Source organism: Centruroides sculpturatus, unplaced genomic scaffold (assembly GCF_000671375.1).
Source record: "Centruroides sculpturatus isolate CEXI.00-Female unplaced genomic scaffold, Cexi_2.0 scaffold85, whole genome shotgun sequence".
In the NCBI taxonomy this organism is placed as follows: Eukaryota; Metazoa; Arthropoda; class Arachnida; order Scorpiones; family Buthidae; genus Centruroides; species Centruroides sculpturatus.
In genome coordinates this window covers 61,057-79,250 of record NW_019384798.1, presented here as the reverse complement: position 1 = coordinate 79,250, position 18,194 = coordinate 61,057, and the positions used below count along the sequence as shown (strand labels likewise).

Below are 18,194 nucleotides of genomic sequence, written 5' to 3'. Positions count from 1 at the left end.
TTCACCTCTAAATATTTACCATTCCTCTCGACACATCCTGTATAATCCTCCTTGCCAGTATGATGTAATAACACCAAAATAGAGAGAAAAAGAAAGAAAATATATAACTTTTCTTAAATTACAATATTAAATTTAAACCAGTAATAAGTTAATCAGTCATAAACATAAAGGAAGAGACTCTCATATTAATTTTTAAATACAAGATCATCCATCAATAGATTGAAGTAACGAATAGCAAAACAAACATTGGCAATAATTTGATCAATTTAGACAAAATAATTCTATGCAACAACCAAGAATATAACCAGTACGTAATCACAATAAAAGAAAAAAAAAAACAGTATTCTCACTAATTCAATTCTGGTGCTAATACAAACTAGCTTTGTTTTCTGTTAAATGTTCCAGCCAAGAACAAAAATCAAATTTTTAAAATTAATATGTAAGCTACCACAAGTAAGTACAAGTATAAAAATTTTTTATAAATTTATGTATTTGTTTGTAGCCTTTTTGACTTCTTTTCTTTACATAAAATCCAATTAATACTAATTTTTCACTAATCCTAACAATCCCATACTGTAATTAGTTCAAATTAAGAGTGCACTAACTATTTAAACTTTGCTGCATCATCATACACATCCCTCAGGTTGCAAATCAACTTTCGGAATTGGGGATGAACTGTCAACTGAGGAATCATCACATGCTTTCTTCTTTTAGTAATTGGAGAATCATTTGTTCTTCAGCTTCCTTAGCTGAAGAAAAGAAGAATAATCTTTCCTTCTACTAAAGAAGCTGCAAAATGAATGATTCTCTCAATTCTAACTATTTAAAATCAATATTAAATGCTAAGCAAATCTACAAAACTGGTTTTTGCTACCGAATAATACTTTTATATGTAATAATTTAATCATAAGAGGTATCCTGTAAAACATAAATTACATAAATTGTCAAAATTTCATTTTTCCAGATAAGAAAACAAGAAATAATTGAGGTAATGTTCATAATTATGCTAGCAATGGATGTGAAATAAAGAAAAAATTGATTTTAACAAATGCATATCAGTTCTACGAAAGATAATTTCATCATTCTAATCATGTTTAAGAATATATTATTTTAATCAAATGCTACAAAAATTACTCATTTCCATTTTTAAATCAAATGCTTTTTATTAATTAAAAAATACAAAAGTTATGATAAAATATAAAATTTATAATTACAGTAAAAAAATTAAATTAAATTAGAATACACATTATAAATTTACATTGTAAATATATTTAAAAAAAACTGGATAATATATTCAAATGTATGCCCATTGTAAAATTTATGAGAGCTAATTGATAAATAACTTTACTTTTGCTTATGGTAAATGTGTTAAGCATACCAAATTACTAATTTATGATTTTAGTCTTTAAAAACAATTTTATAAATTAATTTTTTTCTTCTTTCACCTCAGCCTAAATCTAAAATTTGGAAAGTGTGTCAAAGATGTCATTTAGCACTTTTATATGAAAAAAATTTTATGCAATATTTTTATATTTATTTCGTCTTCAAAGATATAAGACTCAACCCAAAAACAAACAAAATTTTGAACCAAAAGCTGTAAAAACTTGTTTAACACATTACCATTTGGCTGATTTTCCTGTTAGCTTCTTGGAACCACTTGTCTTAACTGAAAATTTTAAATAATTAAATTTTGTTCTGCTATTGCAATTGCAATAAACTATTATTAACTACTAATTTCAATTATAACTTTGCTGTTTTATGAAAATAAGGCATCATAAATTTTATTGGCAACCATTGCTTCATTACTTAAATTAATGTCTTGACATCAGTTACTTATCCACTGTAAAATATATAAGGTCTTCTTTTCTATTTTGTTTATATTACATTTGTTCAAATAATTTCTTTAAAAAATATTTAAATAATTTATATTCCTAACTAAAAGATAATTTATTAAAATGTATATCAGTCACTGACTGATGAAAATGTTAATAAAAAAATATGTGGTTTATATTGATATGGCAACACCGGCTGAACTTTATAAAGAAAATGTTAATGTATAAAATATCTGCACCATGCACAACGATGTAGCAATCCATCATTTTAGTCAGCATTGCAAGGAAGCAAGCAGATATTTGTCATTGATATTTATTCTGAATATGGAGAATTCCTCAGAACAGAATAATTAAACACAACATAATTGCGAGTAAAATCATTGCTCCGATAAGTTTCGACATTAATGTTTAATTTGCAAATCACTGTACTACTTTTCTTTTTAAAATACTTTGACATGTGTTAATTGACTGCGTGATATACTGTTTAAAATGTATGTTTTATAGATCCGACTTACTTTACGAAACTTTCTATTAAATCTTATCAGTTATAAATATTTAAACAGAGGTCAACTAACTCATCAATAATCTGAACGAAACCCAGGAAGTCTGTAAGAAGTGCTTTATACTGTTAAACTTATATAACACTTACTCAAGTAAAGTAAGAATTTAGTGGCAATCATTAAAACTTTCTATCAAATATATTTGTTTGGCAATGAATATTTGAAATATACAGACTTAAATGTTAGAATATATAATTATTAATTACATAAAAATATTTTTTCTTTTTTTATATCCAATAAAATATTAATAAAACAAATTAACCTGAGAGGAATAAACACAAAAGCATTCCTATCTTGCACATTTGTAAGATTATAATCTCCAAGATAAGATAATCCATTATTGATTATATATGGGTGGATTAAGATAATCTATATGATAAGTTGACTTCCAAATTTAAGATCTTTATAAATGTATTTTCTTTTAAATTTTTCTTAAGTTCTTTATAGTTGATGTGTGCAATTTAAAAATATTTTTAAATGCACAAACTTCTTATCCTTATTAGCAACAATCACCAAGTATCAGAATTGTCTAGAGCATAAGATAATTTCCTACATAACACAATACAAAACTGGTTTTTGTGTATAAGTTAAGTTTAAAAGCATTAGAAAAGTATAAAAATCATGAAAAATTCTGCCACAAATTTTTTTTATATTCAAAATGGCATATGGAAGGTCACTTCCTCTTCTATTGTTTGTTAAATTATTTACATTGAATTTAAATTTGTATAAATATAAGCATGTAAATATTAAACAATGCTAATTGTTTCAGCTATTGTCAACATCAATTATCATTGTACAGTGAAGTTAAGTGATCTTTGTACTAAATACAAATATGGCATTGGTATTTAAGTAAAACATGCTAAAGATATGTATAAAAGCATTTATTAAATATTCTATTTATAACTCAAAACAAGCTTTCGTAACCTGTAAGTAACTTTAAACATAAACAAGATGTAACATAATATAAGCTGTTTATACTTTAATAGATAATAAAATTTGGATATGGCATTGCTTTTATAGATAGCTAGAAGTGTTTATACTGTATACATCTTGGTTTCTCTAAAACCTTATATAATATATTGTATGTGTGTTGTTTTATATANTTATTACTTTTTAGAATCAAAAATAATAATATATGCATTAATAATACAAAATAACTGTTATCAATATAAACAGATTTAATTAATTCTTATTAATTAGACCAGTTGTTCCAAGTGATACTTTCAGAAAAAGAAATAAGGCAATTAACCAGGATGCTACATGTCAACATTGAGTAATTACATTGCACAACGATATGCAAAAATCAGTTGAGTGTATCTTTGGTTATTGACACTTGTAACAGTTGTCTGGGATAAAGAAACAAAGTTGGATATGTATACTAGCAATTTTACATGAGAAATGGGCAAAACATCAAATATTTTTATTGAAACTACATCTAATTTGCAGCATGAAATTATCCGACTAAATAAAAAATTTGATGATAAAAATTGCCAAGTGCCTGAAAATAAATACAATAATAATTTGTGTTTGAATTACTCAAAATTTTCTATTCATTCTTGTTTCACAATCTCTTCCACTTTTTGTTTACAAAAGAAACCCTTATTAATCTAATTTTATAAACTAAGATAATTTTTCTTTTTTTTTTTTGTTTAGGATCACCACTATATTCATATTTGTAACTTAATTCTCAAAATACATTATCTAGAATCCAGGACCTTTCACACATTAAAAACTGACTATAGTATAACAAAATATTCTATGACAAACAATCAAGTCCCATAAAAATTAAAATTTTTAAAAATTCTAGTTTATTAAGAAAAAAAAAACATAATTTATTGAGAAAGATATTCATATTATGTTTATTCTTAGATAAAGTACTACTTTAACTTTCATAGAATTGTTCTAAGTAACTACTAAACATTTCAAATAAACTGGTTCCAACTTATTAATATTCTGAAGTTTCATTCCCTTTGCTAATTTGTATAATTGATTCAAATTAAAGTATTCCTTTATATGTTATAAACAATGCTTAATCTAATGTTTCTAACTATTAGGATGCAATCATTTTTTTGCTGGTAAAGGTTTGAGTGTGTTTACAAGTAACCACACTCTTGCATATCTATCCTTAAGGAAAATTTACACAATGCATATTTTTACACATTTATAAATTTACAATTAGCTTACTCTATATCTTGCATGTTATATACATAAATACTCCATTTATATAATCAATACCAAATCTATAAATAAGGGAAAAGTAATAATAATACATACTCTGGAAATTAAAATTTTTAGTTTTTGATTTTTTGATATACAGTTGTACAGTACCTTGGTATAAGTCTGTTTTAGAATACATCCAATTTGAAATACGTCCTGTTTGGATGAAACAAATTTTGCTCAGTATACGACTTAATTCAATTATACGTGCCATCTATGAACAAGTAGCACTATCGATGTACTAGACCAGACTAGACATTCATGATGCCATGATTTATAACTTTGTTAAATTTCTTCTGATTTTAATTTGTAAGTAAAATTTTATTATTTTTATTAATCATGAATTGCAAAAAGGCAAATGAAAAGCAACAGAAAACTAAAACAAATGGCTAGAATCACAATGGAACTGAAAAAAGAGATTGTTGAGAAATATGAGAAAATGGCATGCATGTTTGAGATTTAACTGTTGCATACTGTATTCCGAGAACAATGATATCGATAATCGTAAAAAATAAAGACATTATTAAATCTGCTAACGTTGCAAAAGGGGTTAAAAAGAGTTTGATTTGATTTGATTTTGACTTAATGATTTAAATAATATAATACAATATGTAATATGTAATAACTTTAAAAATCTATAATAAAATTTATTTTTTTTATTAATGTGCTCAAACAGTGTTTAAATTACAGTGGTACCTCAGGATACGAAATTAATCCGTTCCGAAACTGAGATTCGTATCATGAAAATGTCGTAAGGTGGATCATCTTTTCCCATACAATTACATGTAAAACCAAATAATTCGTTTCAACGCGAAAAACATACTCAAATTAAAGCCAAGTAATACATTAAAAAAAATAACTGTAGTAAGAAAAACAAATGAAAAATGCGAACTAATGTAACGTCGTATGGTGAGTTTTTGTTCGTATCGTGGAGCAAAAATATGTTCGAATTTCATGTCGTATCCTGAAAATTTCGTATGCTGGGACGTTCGTAACCTGAGGTACCACTGTATTTTACAACCCCATTAATATACCATATCAAGAGGGGTTGTTTTTACACAAGAACAGATTTTTACATTACTTCTTATGGGAAAGGTTGGTTTGGTATACATCCTATCCTACCTACACAATGTTTTTATATACATGCATGTGTGCTTGTACAAATATTAAATTAAGTATATACAGAGACATTGCATTCTTGCCTAAACAACAATTAATATATACAACTGTCAGATCAATCTTTGATGCATTAAAAATGCATTATATAAAAAAATATTCTCTTTTATTCATCACTTGCATTTTATTTCTTTAAATTTCAACATATAATTTATTTTATTTCATGCATATTTTGGTCGTGAAGTTACTTCAATAACAGAAAAGTACGTACCTCACTGTAACAATAACAGAGCAAGTAAAAACCATTTATGGCAATTATATCCTTCCAAATAAAAGTATTAAAAATTCAAAACTGGATTTTAAACACTAAATTTTCAATTTTTTTAAAACTAAAGAAATAAGTGTTTAAATTTTCACACAATATTTCTCCTTCATTCAAATCTAACTTAAAATATTGAGATAATCTCTGACAAATTTATTCAATAGAAGTTATTTGTAAGTAATTTGGTACAAATGCAACACCAAACGAGGCAGTCGGAACCATATCAGAACTGTAGACCATGCACATTTAGAGTAGAAACATAACTTTGTAGCTTTCCGTTTCTAAAATTCTTAAATGACATCCATCCCATACCAGTTTTATCATCTTAGCTTCCTTTAGACCCACCGACAACCCAGGTATGGCACCTTCAAAATAGAGTCACCAGGTTCTCTCATACATACTTAGTTAAACTGTTTGTACCCCATTTTCAAAATTCCAAATAGACTGATTTCTAGGGCTATAACTTGCAAAGGATCACACACAGACCATTAGTTTCTATAATTGTATTTACTCCTAAGGGCATGGTCTATAGCTCTGGAAGGGTCCAACCACCTCGTCGGAGCCGCAGTTTGTTTATATCAGTGTACATATATAAATTACATGAAAGTGCATTCTTATTCAATTAAATAACCAATTAATTGGAAACAATTAATATATCAAATATTCTCCCATTTACAGTAACGAAAAACTGGCAACAGATGTTGTAATTCGAATTTTAATTTACAGAGATCCGCGAGAAAGTTACCCTTGTAACTAAATACAACATAAATTTAGGCACGTTCCATTGGAAACAATAAGAAAGTTTGAAAATATGGCTAAAACTTACGAAGTTTCCACACTCTTTTCGTCGACGATGCCATTTCTATATATTTAAAACTTTACAAATATCCTTAAGCGACGTATAAACGGTATTTTATTCATTTAGAACTTATAGTTTTAACAGAACACCTGTCCATTTCGGTTCTTTCATGTTAAATGCTCGACACCATCAACCGTGCCGATTTCATACTTCCAAAAAAAAACCGCCACCTTACGGATATATTCCAAACTAATCATTTTTTCTGCACTTTTAAAACTCTTAATATTAAAAGTTACTTATTAATTTTCACAAATTAATAACAAAAATTATATTATAAATTATTATAATTATCGCTTTTGACTGTATAATGTCTACTATTTGGATTTTACAAAAAAATTTCGATTAAAAATTTTCACTATAATTACTCATAATTAATTTAAACTTTTGTAAAATATTAATTAATATAATGTTAATTTTGTTAAATTGTTGTGAACATAATTGATTCTGTTCAAAAACAATCAGCTGATAGGATTTTAAACATGGCGGCTTCCACCGTGTGTCAATTTTTGAAGTACGTGAAAATTAAAAAATTCCTAATTATTAGGCAAAGTAATGGAATATGTACGAAATGCAGACCTTTATATGTTCAAGGCCAATCGCCGGAACCAAAAATTAGAGAATATTTTTATTATATTGACCATCAAGGAATGGTAAATTACGTAACAATTGACGTATCTTAAAAAATCTTCAAAACAATATCTTCATAATGTGTAAAATGTTATGTGATAATTGATTGGTCTGTTCGAGTTGTTGGACTTATCCACATTTTTACGTCAATTTGACGTCATTGCGTCAGGTTTACAATGAAAAATTCTAAATAATAACGTCAAATTTAGGTGAAAATGTGCACAATTTCAACCAGTGGAACAAACCTTAAGATTGATATGATTGTGTGAATTCAAATTTTTATTGAGTCTATAGACTCTGATAGTATATTTTTCATATTTTTCAGTTGTCATTTTGAGATAATATAAAAGAATTCTTATTTTAAGCAGTGTTTGTGGCTCATTTCAAGTTCTGAATGAGACGGTTGGTATCTTAACAGAGCTGTAGAGCATACTCTTACAAGCAAAAAGTGAAAGGAACCTTATCTGTGCATGCAACCCTTTGCGAGATAGTTGCCTCGAAAGGTCAGTTTCTAATGTGTATCAGTATACTGCCTATTCTACATGCTCTGCAACATCAAGGCTTGCTGTCGCTTGTCTTGACTGATGCTCCATATGTAATTGTGTGCTTCAGTGCAAGCATTAGCGAGTACCAAAGCACTTGGGTGGGGCAAACCCCACATATTCCCCTAAAACTATATAACATCAAGTACTCCACAAATAGTCAAGTGGGCTGCTCAAAGCCGGCATAGTCATATGGACTAAACAATTAAACATGATAATCTTAGCAGAGTAATATGACTTGCAATCTCACTTGACCTGATTTTGGGGGCTGTACCTTGCAAAGGTCACTTGTAGAGATATGGTTCCTTTGACTTTTTTGCTCCTATGGGTATGCTGTATAGCTCCAATTGCTCTACAGGTTCCAATTGTCTTATTCAGAGGTTGAATTGAGCCAATTTATAAAGCTTCCTTTAGAGAACTGACTGTCATTTAAAGCAGTGATTTTCAACCAGTGTGCCACAAGAGGACTGTAGGTGTGCTGCAAAAATTTTTCAAGGTTATTTTAAATAAATTATTTCGAAAGAAGCCCAAGAACAATAAGTGTACATGTTAAAATTAAAACCTCTTTAAATTGATTACACAAATTTTTCATTATTAAGTGTGTACATAATAAATGTATACATGATACAGTAAAAAATATATATTCATAAGCAAAATTATGTGCGTAACATTGGGTTATTTCATTTAAAATGAAATTTTCTTTAAATGAAAAATATATCTAAAATCTATATATATATATAAAAATGGACATGTATGTCCCTATATCTCACTTTTTCGCCAAAACTACACATCGCATGTGAATGGTGTTTGTATGTGGTGGTAGCACCAAGTCTCCATTCGTGCATAGGAGTGGTTGCGTCTCGATAGCTATAAGGGTGCGGGAGATATGAGGCTGAAAGTAGTTGAAAGTGGCTTTCTATTTCGAATGTTTTGTTCGATTTTTTCGAATTTGTTCGAATTAAATTCGAACATAAAATTCGAATTGGTTCGATTATAGAACGATTGAAAACGTTCCAGAAACGTTGAAATTTGTTCGTTTGACTAAACGTAAAAATTCTCTAATTAGTCTGGAAACGGGGGACCTAATTCTTGCATTCTGTGAAAACGGGTAAGATTAGCTATAATGTAATTATCTTAATCTTCACTATCGTTACTTTTTGCCCAGCGAAGCGGGTCCTTGAAGCTAGATTCTAGATTACTTAGAAAAACAGTCTTTTATATATATAAAAAAAACTATACTATTACATACAAATAAAAACCCAGCGAAGCGGGATCTTGCAGCTAGTTATATATAAAATCTAATATATTTAGTTCAAAGTATTTTAACTTAGAAATAGCAGGAATTGAGTATGTTTTTAAAGGTAATTATCATTCCACTTTTAAATGCAAATTAAGACAATGTTAATTGCTTTTCTTATGTAAATGAAAGTTATTAATTTAAATAACTGTTATTGTAACCTGCTGCTATTTTTAAGGAACAACAATATTGTTTTATTTAATTCACAAAACATAGACAAGAAGAATTAGATTAAGTGGCAAGTAATATGGCAATAGAATGTTTACAAAAACAACTTTAAATCACATGATTTGTGACATGGAAATTTAATTATAGGTTTGAGTGTGCCATGAGATATAAGGGTTAAAAACACTGATTTACAGGGATATGGATCCTTTCTCTCACATGTGGAGATCCATATGTGAAAATCTGTATTGATGGACCATAGCCAGGAGGGTTCATGTCAGTTCTTACATATATATTCTATCCCAATAAAATTCAGACATGTTCATTTTTAAAAAAAGATTCAAGTTCTATCTTCCATTCTTCAACCTGAAGATGTTCATTTTATAACTGTCAAAAATGTTTGTTCATATAATTAAACATTTTTTGTTGGATTTTCTGGTGTATATGAAAATAGAATTTTTTATTTTTTTACACTTTTATTTCTTCAGTCAGTATTTCTAATTAAGCAAATGTTTTACTTCTAAACAAATTGTGCTTTGGCAATTCATTGCTTCTAATTTTTTTTTCTTATATACTAGGGTTGGCTAAACCTTGTAATGATAGGAATCATACATTGCATATCGAGAGCTGCATTCTTGATTAGAACACTATCATATATATATAAAGTTTAAGTTTATTTTAAAAAAAACTGTATAAATAGGCTGTACAGAGCCCAGTTTTGCTATCATGGTTATATACAGACATAAAACCATTCAAATGTTTCTTTCAATAGCAAAAAGAACTTTATTCTAACAAATTTTATGCAGTTCTTAAACTTACACAACTGTTTTATCATTAATCTAATATTCTTATTCTCTCAAGATGTGGCAAAAGATTATACTTGGACTTAGTCTTTTGCATTATTTGGTTTTTATAATAGGAGGATGATAATAGGATTCTAGAGAGCCAATGATTTCTCTATAGGAATTGCTGCTATCTTAATATATATGTATTCTTTGTTTTATTATTTCATTGCAATAATGATTGGCTTAAATGTTTTTGAAGATAAAAAACTATTTCTCTACAAGAAAAAGAAGAAAAATAATTCATCACATTAAATTAATTACAGTAATATTTTTTTTGCAATGATATCAGTTTGAAGCAAACAGATATCATTGCACTTCAAGTATGTATTCAGAAACTGTTAGCATTTTTACTGAGATCAGTCCTTTCTGATTACCATCAAATGTACAATTTGAAGATAGTAACTTCTCCATTTTCTTTCTTTCTAATTATTATTTTAAATCTGTTCTTGTTAGTTTTGTTATCAGTCTTATGTGACATTTGACTTACCTTTATGACATCTCATATTTGTTCTGATTGATTGCTGGATAAAATTTGGTATCAGTTTATAAATATGTCATATAACATATTCTAGTTTATAGTCAGATGGCTGAGCAACTTTGGTGGCAGCTACCACTCTGGGGATTCCAGATCTGAATCCAGACAGGTCAAAAAACCCCAAGAGTTTTTTCGGGGATGATTTGTCTATATATGTTAGGCCTTCTCCCGCTGCCTCATTGTGGATCTGGGTGAAGGCAAAACCATAATGGACTTGCTAAGAAAGGCCATCTTGGTACCAACAGGGTAAAAAGAATTAAATTATATATATATATATATTCTAGTCATGTTTCATAGTACATATATATGTATAGTGTATATGTTTTTCAGAGATCATATTTATAGATAGCTAGGTAAATTCTGCTTTATTGGGTAGCCAACCTGAAATAAATGAAGACAATTAAAAGAAACAAGTCTGAAGTACAGTAGACCCCCCCTATAACACTGTAGATAATTCCGTGTTATATGAATTCCATGTTGTACGAGTCACTTAGATTTTACAAATACATGAGTCGTTCATAGCCCGGCACACGTAAAATCTAAGTGACTCATACAACATGGAATTCATATAACACAGAATTATCTACAGTGTTATAGTCTCAAAATTATTCAGGATTCATTAGCTATTAATTGTGTTAGTTTACTTCATATTGTCTGACAATTAAGCAGAACAGCTATTTATAGAAATTAGAGATTATCTTGGTTCTAAATAGAAATTTTATATGTTTGATATTAAAATTTTTTCAGATTTAAAAAGATACTTTTGTTGATTTTTTTACTTTTGAAAGTATCTGATAGCAGTTTCTTTAATAACTAAAAATTGATTTGAGATGATATTAAACAGCTGAATGGCCAAAATAATAAAAGTATTAATATGATGCTCTGAGGAACTATGGTTTGAATCCAGGTCAAATCAACCTGGATATTTTAAGCCTTTCCCTCAACATCTACCCAGCAGTAACCAAATGGATAAAATCACCAAACATTGGTACACTGATTGCAAATTTTCACCTTGCCATTGGGCTGTCCACATTAAAAATATTTGGGTTTACTTCACATGTCTAATACCTAAATAGGGGCCAGTTTCCCATAAAAGTCTTTCCAGGATGCATCCCTCTTGGCAGATTGTTTACATGTTGCATTGTCTTACACCTTCAATTCAATCCCTCATAATCTAGTCACACCACTGGAAACATGCACCTGAGTGAATTCATGAATGACATGAATACAAGCTTCCTTAGTATGTACAGGAATGAATAAATAAATAAATAAATAAATTAATTAATTAAATTAAATTAAAAAATAAATAAAATACATATCATTATATGTTGTTTCCAATACACTCAGTAAAGAGGAACAAATTCAAGTTATTGTGATGATGGGACCCACAGTCAGTAGGAATCTATCCAAGAGTTTAATAGGTTTCATCCAGACTTCCCATCAATAACACATAATGGTCTGGATGCAGCCTGTTAAACTCTTTGACAACTCACTGAATGCGGAACCATACCATCAAAATAACTTGAATTCATTTCTGCTTATTTAGTGCCATGCTTTATTTGTAAAAGAGCAAACAAAGAGTGACATAACTTCTATGGTTCTAGACTTACAGGTCACCCTGCATAATAAAAAAAGCATTCTATGCTAGTAAATCAATATATTTGCTATAGATGTAATTGATCTATACAATTAAATTATATTGATATTTTATGTAACTTATTATAAAATTTAAAAACATATATTCTAGTATAAGATTTACTCTAAATCAAGCATAATTCTTCCAATTTTTTTATATTGTAGTTCATTAAAAATGAAATAATTATCCATTTTTGTAACTCAAACATCTAAGTTTAAGATGTTTGATATTTTTACAAGGTAGGATCCAAAAATTCAGGGACTTGGCCTGTAGTTTAAAACAAGGATGCTTAACCTTTAAAATAATCCCCTTGGACAACAATACACTTTTGCCAGCTCTTGTACAGCTTCTGGAAGCATTGCTGTATAAACCATTGTTTTCAACCGTTTGTAATGCTGCTTCTACCTCATTTAATGACTCAAAACAGTGACATTCCCTGCAGATGTTATTTCATCAGTAAAATCATGGGAAGAGGTAAAAATCACAAGGACCTAAGTTGGATGAATAGATGGGATGTGGAAGTGCATTTGTCCCATTTCTTGTGGAAACTCTGATTGACTTGAAATGTAATATAAACATAACTTGCCACAGCCTGAACAACGTTTTATTTCTTTAAACAATCTCTACAAATTTATTGGGCTGCAATTTGAAAAAATTGCAGACCTATAAATTCCCACTGTCGTCCATCTGTCAGTCTGTCCTTAATTTTGAGAACGGAGTTAGATAGATGAATGATGAGATCCAATATGGAAACCATAGGGGCAGGAGGCCCCAATTAACTATATAAAAACTTCTGATGCAAACTGGAAATCATGTTGTTTCAATTCAAAACTTTTCCCCTGAAAGCAGTTAATTGGTGAAGGCACAACTCCATTGCTAACAGAAAAGTATGCTTTACAGAGGCAAGACACTCTAGTACTAATTTGAGGTGGAGAGCCTATATTTTAAATTAAATAAACAAAAATGTGATTAAAAATTGTGGCCTGGCATTGTGACCATGTCACAATAAATAATTGCTTGTAAATTTCCAATTCTTCACAAGTTTATTTACTGTATCCATTCAACTGCTTAAGAGGAGTTTACATTATATATTTAATCATATCTTCACAAATTATTTATTATGTTGATAACAGCTAAATGTTATAAAACAAAACCATTTAAAATAATTACTTTTTAAATATTTACATATAAATTTTATATGATTTAGTCTCTTTGTGAATTTGGCAGAGAACAAAGTAGAAACTGGGTAACACAAATTTCAAAAATATTAAATATCTATGGTTTTTCTATAAAATTATTTATGGATCCTATGGAGAGAAGTGATCAGCTAAGCCAGGGCTACTTAAACTTTTTTTATTCATGACCCCATTTATGATTGTGATTTTTTTTGCGACCCAAAAAATATAAAATAAAGATATATACAAATTTGCAAAAACAATAATGGTGTACTACCACAGTTCACTCTTGTGTTACAATGAACAGAGACAACTGAATACACTGAAAAGCGACAACACTACACTAGTTCACACTACAATCAGTGTTGCTGAATCATTATCTTGCTGCACCAGAAGTGACACAAAGCGCAACTCACGAAACCTATGACACAAAGCGTGCCATTTTCAAACTCTCAAAAATTATTTTCAATATTTTGCATTAAAATTTCATGACCCCAGGATTTCGCTAAGTGACCCCAAATGGGGTCACAACCCATAGTTTAAGAAGCCCTGAGCTAAGCCAATAGTTAATACAAAGTGTATTAGAAATTTCCCTATCTCAGGATATAGATATACATAAAAGGATTAAACCTGATTGGTATAATATAATTCTAGACTATCCACTCAATAACAACTATATATGTTAACAAATTTAGTCTTTAACGTAAATAAATTTTTTATACAGCTCAGATTTAAAAAAAATTGGATATTAATTAACAATAAATTCTTTGAATTTTCAAAATGCAGTTGCCCATGATGTCATAAAACAATTACTAAGTTTCATATATTCTGTGATTGCAAAGATACAAATGAGATACAAATGATTTGATCTGCACTTATTATCAAAATGCTCTAATGAAAGAGCTATATATGAAGTTTTCGATAGGGCAAAGATAGGCACAATCATGGGCGTAGCCAGAGTTTTGTTATGGGGGGCCTAGTGGAGGCCAACCTGACACAAAATTGAATTATTTCAAATTATTGTTCATTATTGGGCACCGAGCAAGCCGTTCACCTTTTTTTTAGTATTCAAAACTTTTATTTTAGCTTTAGGTGTTTACAAATCGACTCAACACTTTTTCGGCTGTGATTTTCTGGGGGGCACCAGGTTCCCTGGGAGGGTCCGTGCCCACCCAGGCTCCCCCCTCGCTACGCCCATGGGCACAATCTACAGGTTATATAATTATGCTCAAGAATTCTTATTTGCGAAAAAATCTTAAATGTTAAAACATGTTAATTGTATTCAATTAGAAACTAATTTCAATGTTTAGTTGACAAAAGTACTAAATACTGTACTAGTATTAAGCACTACAACAGAATACAAAGTATATTAGATTACTTAAGGCAAAGAGTAATTGTTTGTGAAAGAGAGATATACTACTCAGTTTTGGTTTATTATACATGACAATAAGTTGTAATTGGAGGTTGGATGAATAAGTTAGTTTAAATTGGTTTAGATGATTTTACTTCTGTGATAATAAATAATTATTTGATATTAATCTACATCCTACATAACAGGCGGCTGCCTTTTTACGAATAAAGATTGATTTGATTTGAAAAATTTGTGAATATGCTAAGTTAAACAAGCATGGTTGCATTAAAAAATTTCAAAGAATGATTTGTATGAAAGTTTTTAAAATAAAAAAGTAACTTCTTTTTTACCTACAGACGAACCTAAATGGAGAGTTAAGCTGAGGCTGGTTTAAGATGTGCCTAAAGCATTTCTTTTGGACTAATTTGGCTACCTAAAGAAGCAGTTATTTCTTTATTTCATTTATTGTTTTTAAAATAAACTTCAAAAACTGTTTTTTTTTTTAGATGAATTCAATTCTTAATTCTTAAAAATTCAGTAATTTAACCAGTAGTAGTAAATAAGTTTTAGATTTTGTACAGGCAAATGCTGGATTAGTGACTATTATATCATAAAACTTGTTTTTTGTTATCTTGTGTATATAAAATAATCAATATTCAACTTATAATTACATAATCTTAATTTAGATGCAAATTCTGAATTTAATTTTAATACCAAATTATTTTTTTGCAGTTATTTTTAGATGATTCAAAAATGAAGAATTTTACCTCCTGTTTTAAAGGTTTGTTTTTGTTCTCTTCGTTTCTTTTCAAAAATTTCTTACAGACGACTAGTGTTGATACAACTACAGAGTAAAATAATTAAAGTTTATCAAGTTTTAAATGATAATTTCTCACATACAAAAGTTCCTATTAACTTTCAAAACTATACTTGACAAACTTTACAGAGATCTATTTATAATTTTACATAAAATCTTTTTTTAAAATAAAATTTTACATAAAATCATACAAAACAAAAGTTCCTTTTTTTAAAATTCTTTCCAATATCATCTCAAAAAATGCTCTTTGAGATGATATTGAAAGGAATTTCTTACATGTGAATTTCTTATCTGTCTTGCATTGTTCCAAACAAATCCAAATGGTTAGTTGGCAGGAACTGTGACTACAGTCTTGACATGTAGACTCAACTTGACATGTAGATTATTTTCCCTAAATTAATGCATTTAAAAATTGCATTTGCAAAAGTTGTTGCAACATTTTTTGAGGTTACACATCATTCTTGTAATGTGATAAATGATAAAAATGCTTCTGAATAGTCAGACTCTTCTTTTAAAACAAGACCCACCAGTGGCAAAGCGGTTCTGTTCCCTGAAACTGGAAGTTTGGTTGTGGGTTTGTGCCTCACCAGGACAGGCTGTCCATGTGGAGTTTTCCGGGTTTTCTCCACATCTGTAATGCCTGATTAGGGGCCAGTTGCCTTTAAAAAGACCTCTCAGAAGGTATTCCCCTAGGCAGATCACCCAAGTGTTGCATTGCCTTAACTCAGTGTTTCTCAACCTCAAACTAATTGTCGCCCCCTTCACTTCAAAATGCTGATGCTAAGGGCCAAGGCTTATGCCAAATTCATACTGCATTGAATAGACTAATGACTAGTATAATGTTGTTTGTTTAAATTATTGTACGATATAATGAATAAAATATCTAATTATTCTTAATACAATGTTTTACTATATCGCCCCAGAAAATTTTCACTCCCCCAAAATATAAATTGTTACAAATCACTCCCTCAATGTGGAAAAATGCTCACATGGGGGCGATATCACCCCTGTTGAGAAACACTGCCTTAACTAAACACAGAACTTTTAAAACAGAAGTAACTGTGTATCCAATTTAAACTACCAGTATTTTTCTGAGAGAAAGAACTTTGAAAATCTAAGCACTTTCTATAAGCAAAGTTCTACATTTATTACCAAAAGTCTTGTTGACTCCTGATGAATGCTTGGATTTTCCTGTTTTCTAAGGAAAGTTCTTTGAATTGGATTGACATTGGAACATTCTAAAAACAGATACATTTATTTGATAAAATTCATAAAATATGTTTTTGAAACTAAATTGTTCCTGATAATCTTTACTAGTAAATATAAAGCACAACTTATGTATATAGGTTTCTCCCACTTTGGAAAGTAGAGCATTCCTATGAAACCTTTCACAAGCAAAAATGGCATAAAGCAAAGAAACAATTATGATTAATTTATGTGAAAAAAATGTTTAAATATTTAAAATATGATATTTAATTTTTTATGAAGAAAGCTATAAATTATTGAATTACTAATCAAATTTTATTTGTTTTCATTTTCAGAAAAAAAATTTCTAGAGTTTTTCTTCAAGAGAATTCGCATCAATGATACAGGAAGATATGAAAAGGAATTTCCATACGTTTCTCCCTGTGGACGGGAACGTAATTACATTCGTTGTGATGATACACCTATCGTGTATACACATATTATTGAAAAATCAAATGACGATGGGCAGTATTTTTTATCGTATGGACACGCTGCCGATTTGTTAATAAGGCTATTCGAACCAAACAAACTCTGCATGTTTCCAGAGAGTGGAAGAGTCTACCATCCTGCTGACGAAAGGGTCGGTGGAGTAGGACTCGTAAAATCTTCTCTTGCCATAGAATTGAGCAAATACTTTAGTTTTGAAGCTGGTTCGGATCAGATGCCAACACATTTCACTTGGAAAGAGGAAAAGCATAGGCTGACCCAAGAAGTAGTTGATATTTTAAGAAAGAATAATAAAATACAAAACTGTTAAAATTAAAAACAGATATCCTTCCTTTGATAAATGTTGTAAACGGTACGAATCGACAAAATTATTCATTAATTAATTGCTTGGAGCAAAAACAACAAAATTAAATACTTAAATGTTCCAATTTCGATACTCAAATGGGTGAAGACTTAAAACTTCAACTAATTTAAATCAGATGCATTTATTTACAATTCTAGTATCGTGTCGGTTATAAAACATTAATGCATTTCGGAGTCATTGTACTGTTATTTAAACAAACGAGACAATTTTAATAATTACAGAAATCTATTTATAGATATTAA

At 29.2% G+C, this 18,194-nt stretch overlaps 2 protein-coding genes across 2 annotated transcripts in view; one reads left to right on the top strand and one right to left on the bottom strand.

Moving 5' to 3' along the window:
• LOC111629440 (katanin p80 WD40 repeat-containing subunit B1-like) overlaps nucleotides 1-7,064 on the bottom strand; it is a 74,113-nt gene extending 67,049 nt beyond the window's left edge. Inside the window, exon 1 of the mRNA XM_023373339.1 lies at nucleotides 6,874-7,064. Coding sequence (XP_023229107.1) covers nucleotides 6,874-6,907 — 34 coding nt within the window. The 5' untranslated portion in view covers nucleotides 6,908-7,064. The remainder of the gene's footprint in view (nucleotides 1-6,873) is intronic.
• Nucleotides 7,065-7,383: 319 nt separating this feature from the next.
• On the top strand, nucleotides 7,384-18,194 carry LOC111629491 (UPF0598 protein CG30010-like). Its single transcript, XM_023373408.1, has 3 exons — nucleotides 7,384-7,556; nucleotides 15,812-15,860; nucleotides 17,438-18,194. The coding sequence occupies exons 1-3, from the start codon at nucleotides 7,386-7,388 to the stop codon at nucleotides 17,896-17,898; spliced, it is 681 nt and encodes a 226-aa protein (XP_023229176.1). The 5' UTR covers nucleotides 7,384-7,385; the 3' UTR covers nucleotides 17,899-18,194.

Excerpts from the sequence above, each read along its gene's own strand:
- LOC111629491 (XM_023373408.1), top strand. The coding sequence starts at position 7,386 with ATGGCGGCTTCCACCGTGTGTCAATTTTTGAAGTACGTGAAAATTAAA. Across the intron at positions 7,557-15,811 it reads ATATTGACCATCAAGGAATG|TTATTTTTAGATGATTCAAA; the intron begins GTAAATTACGTA and ends ATTTTTTTGCAG. Across the intron at positions 15,861-17,437 it reads TTTTACCTCCTGTTTTAAAG|AAAAAAAATTTCTAGAGTTT; the intron begins GTTTGTTTTTGT and ends TTTCATTTTCAG.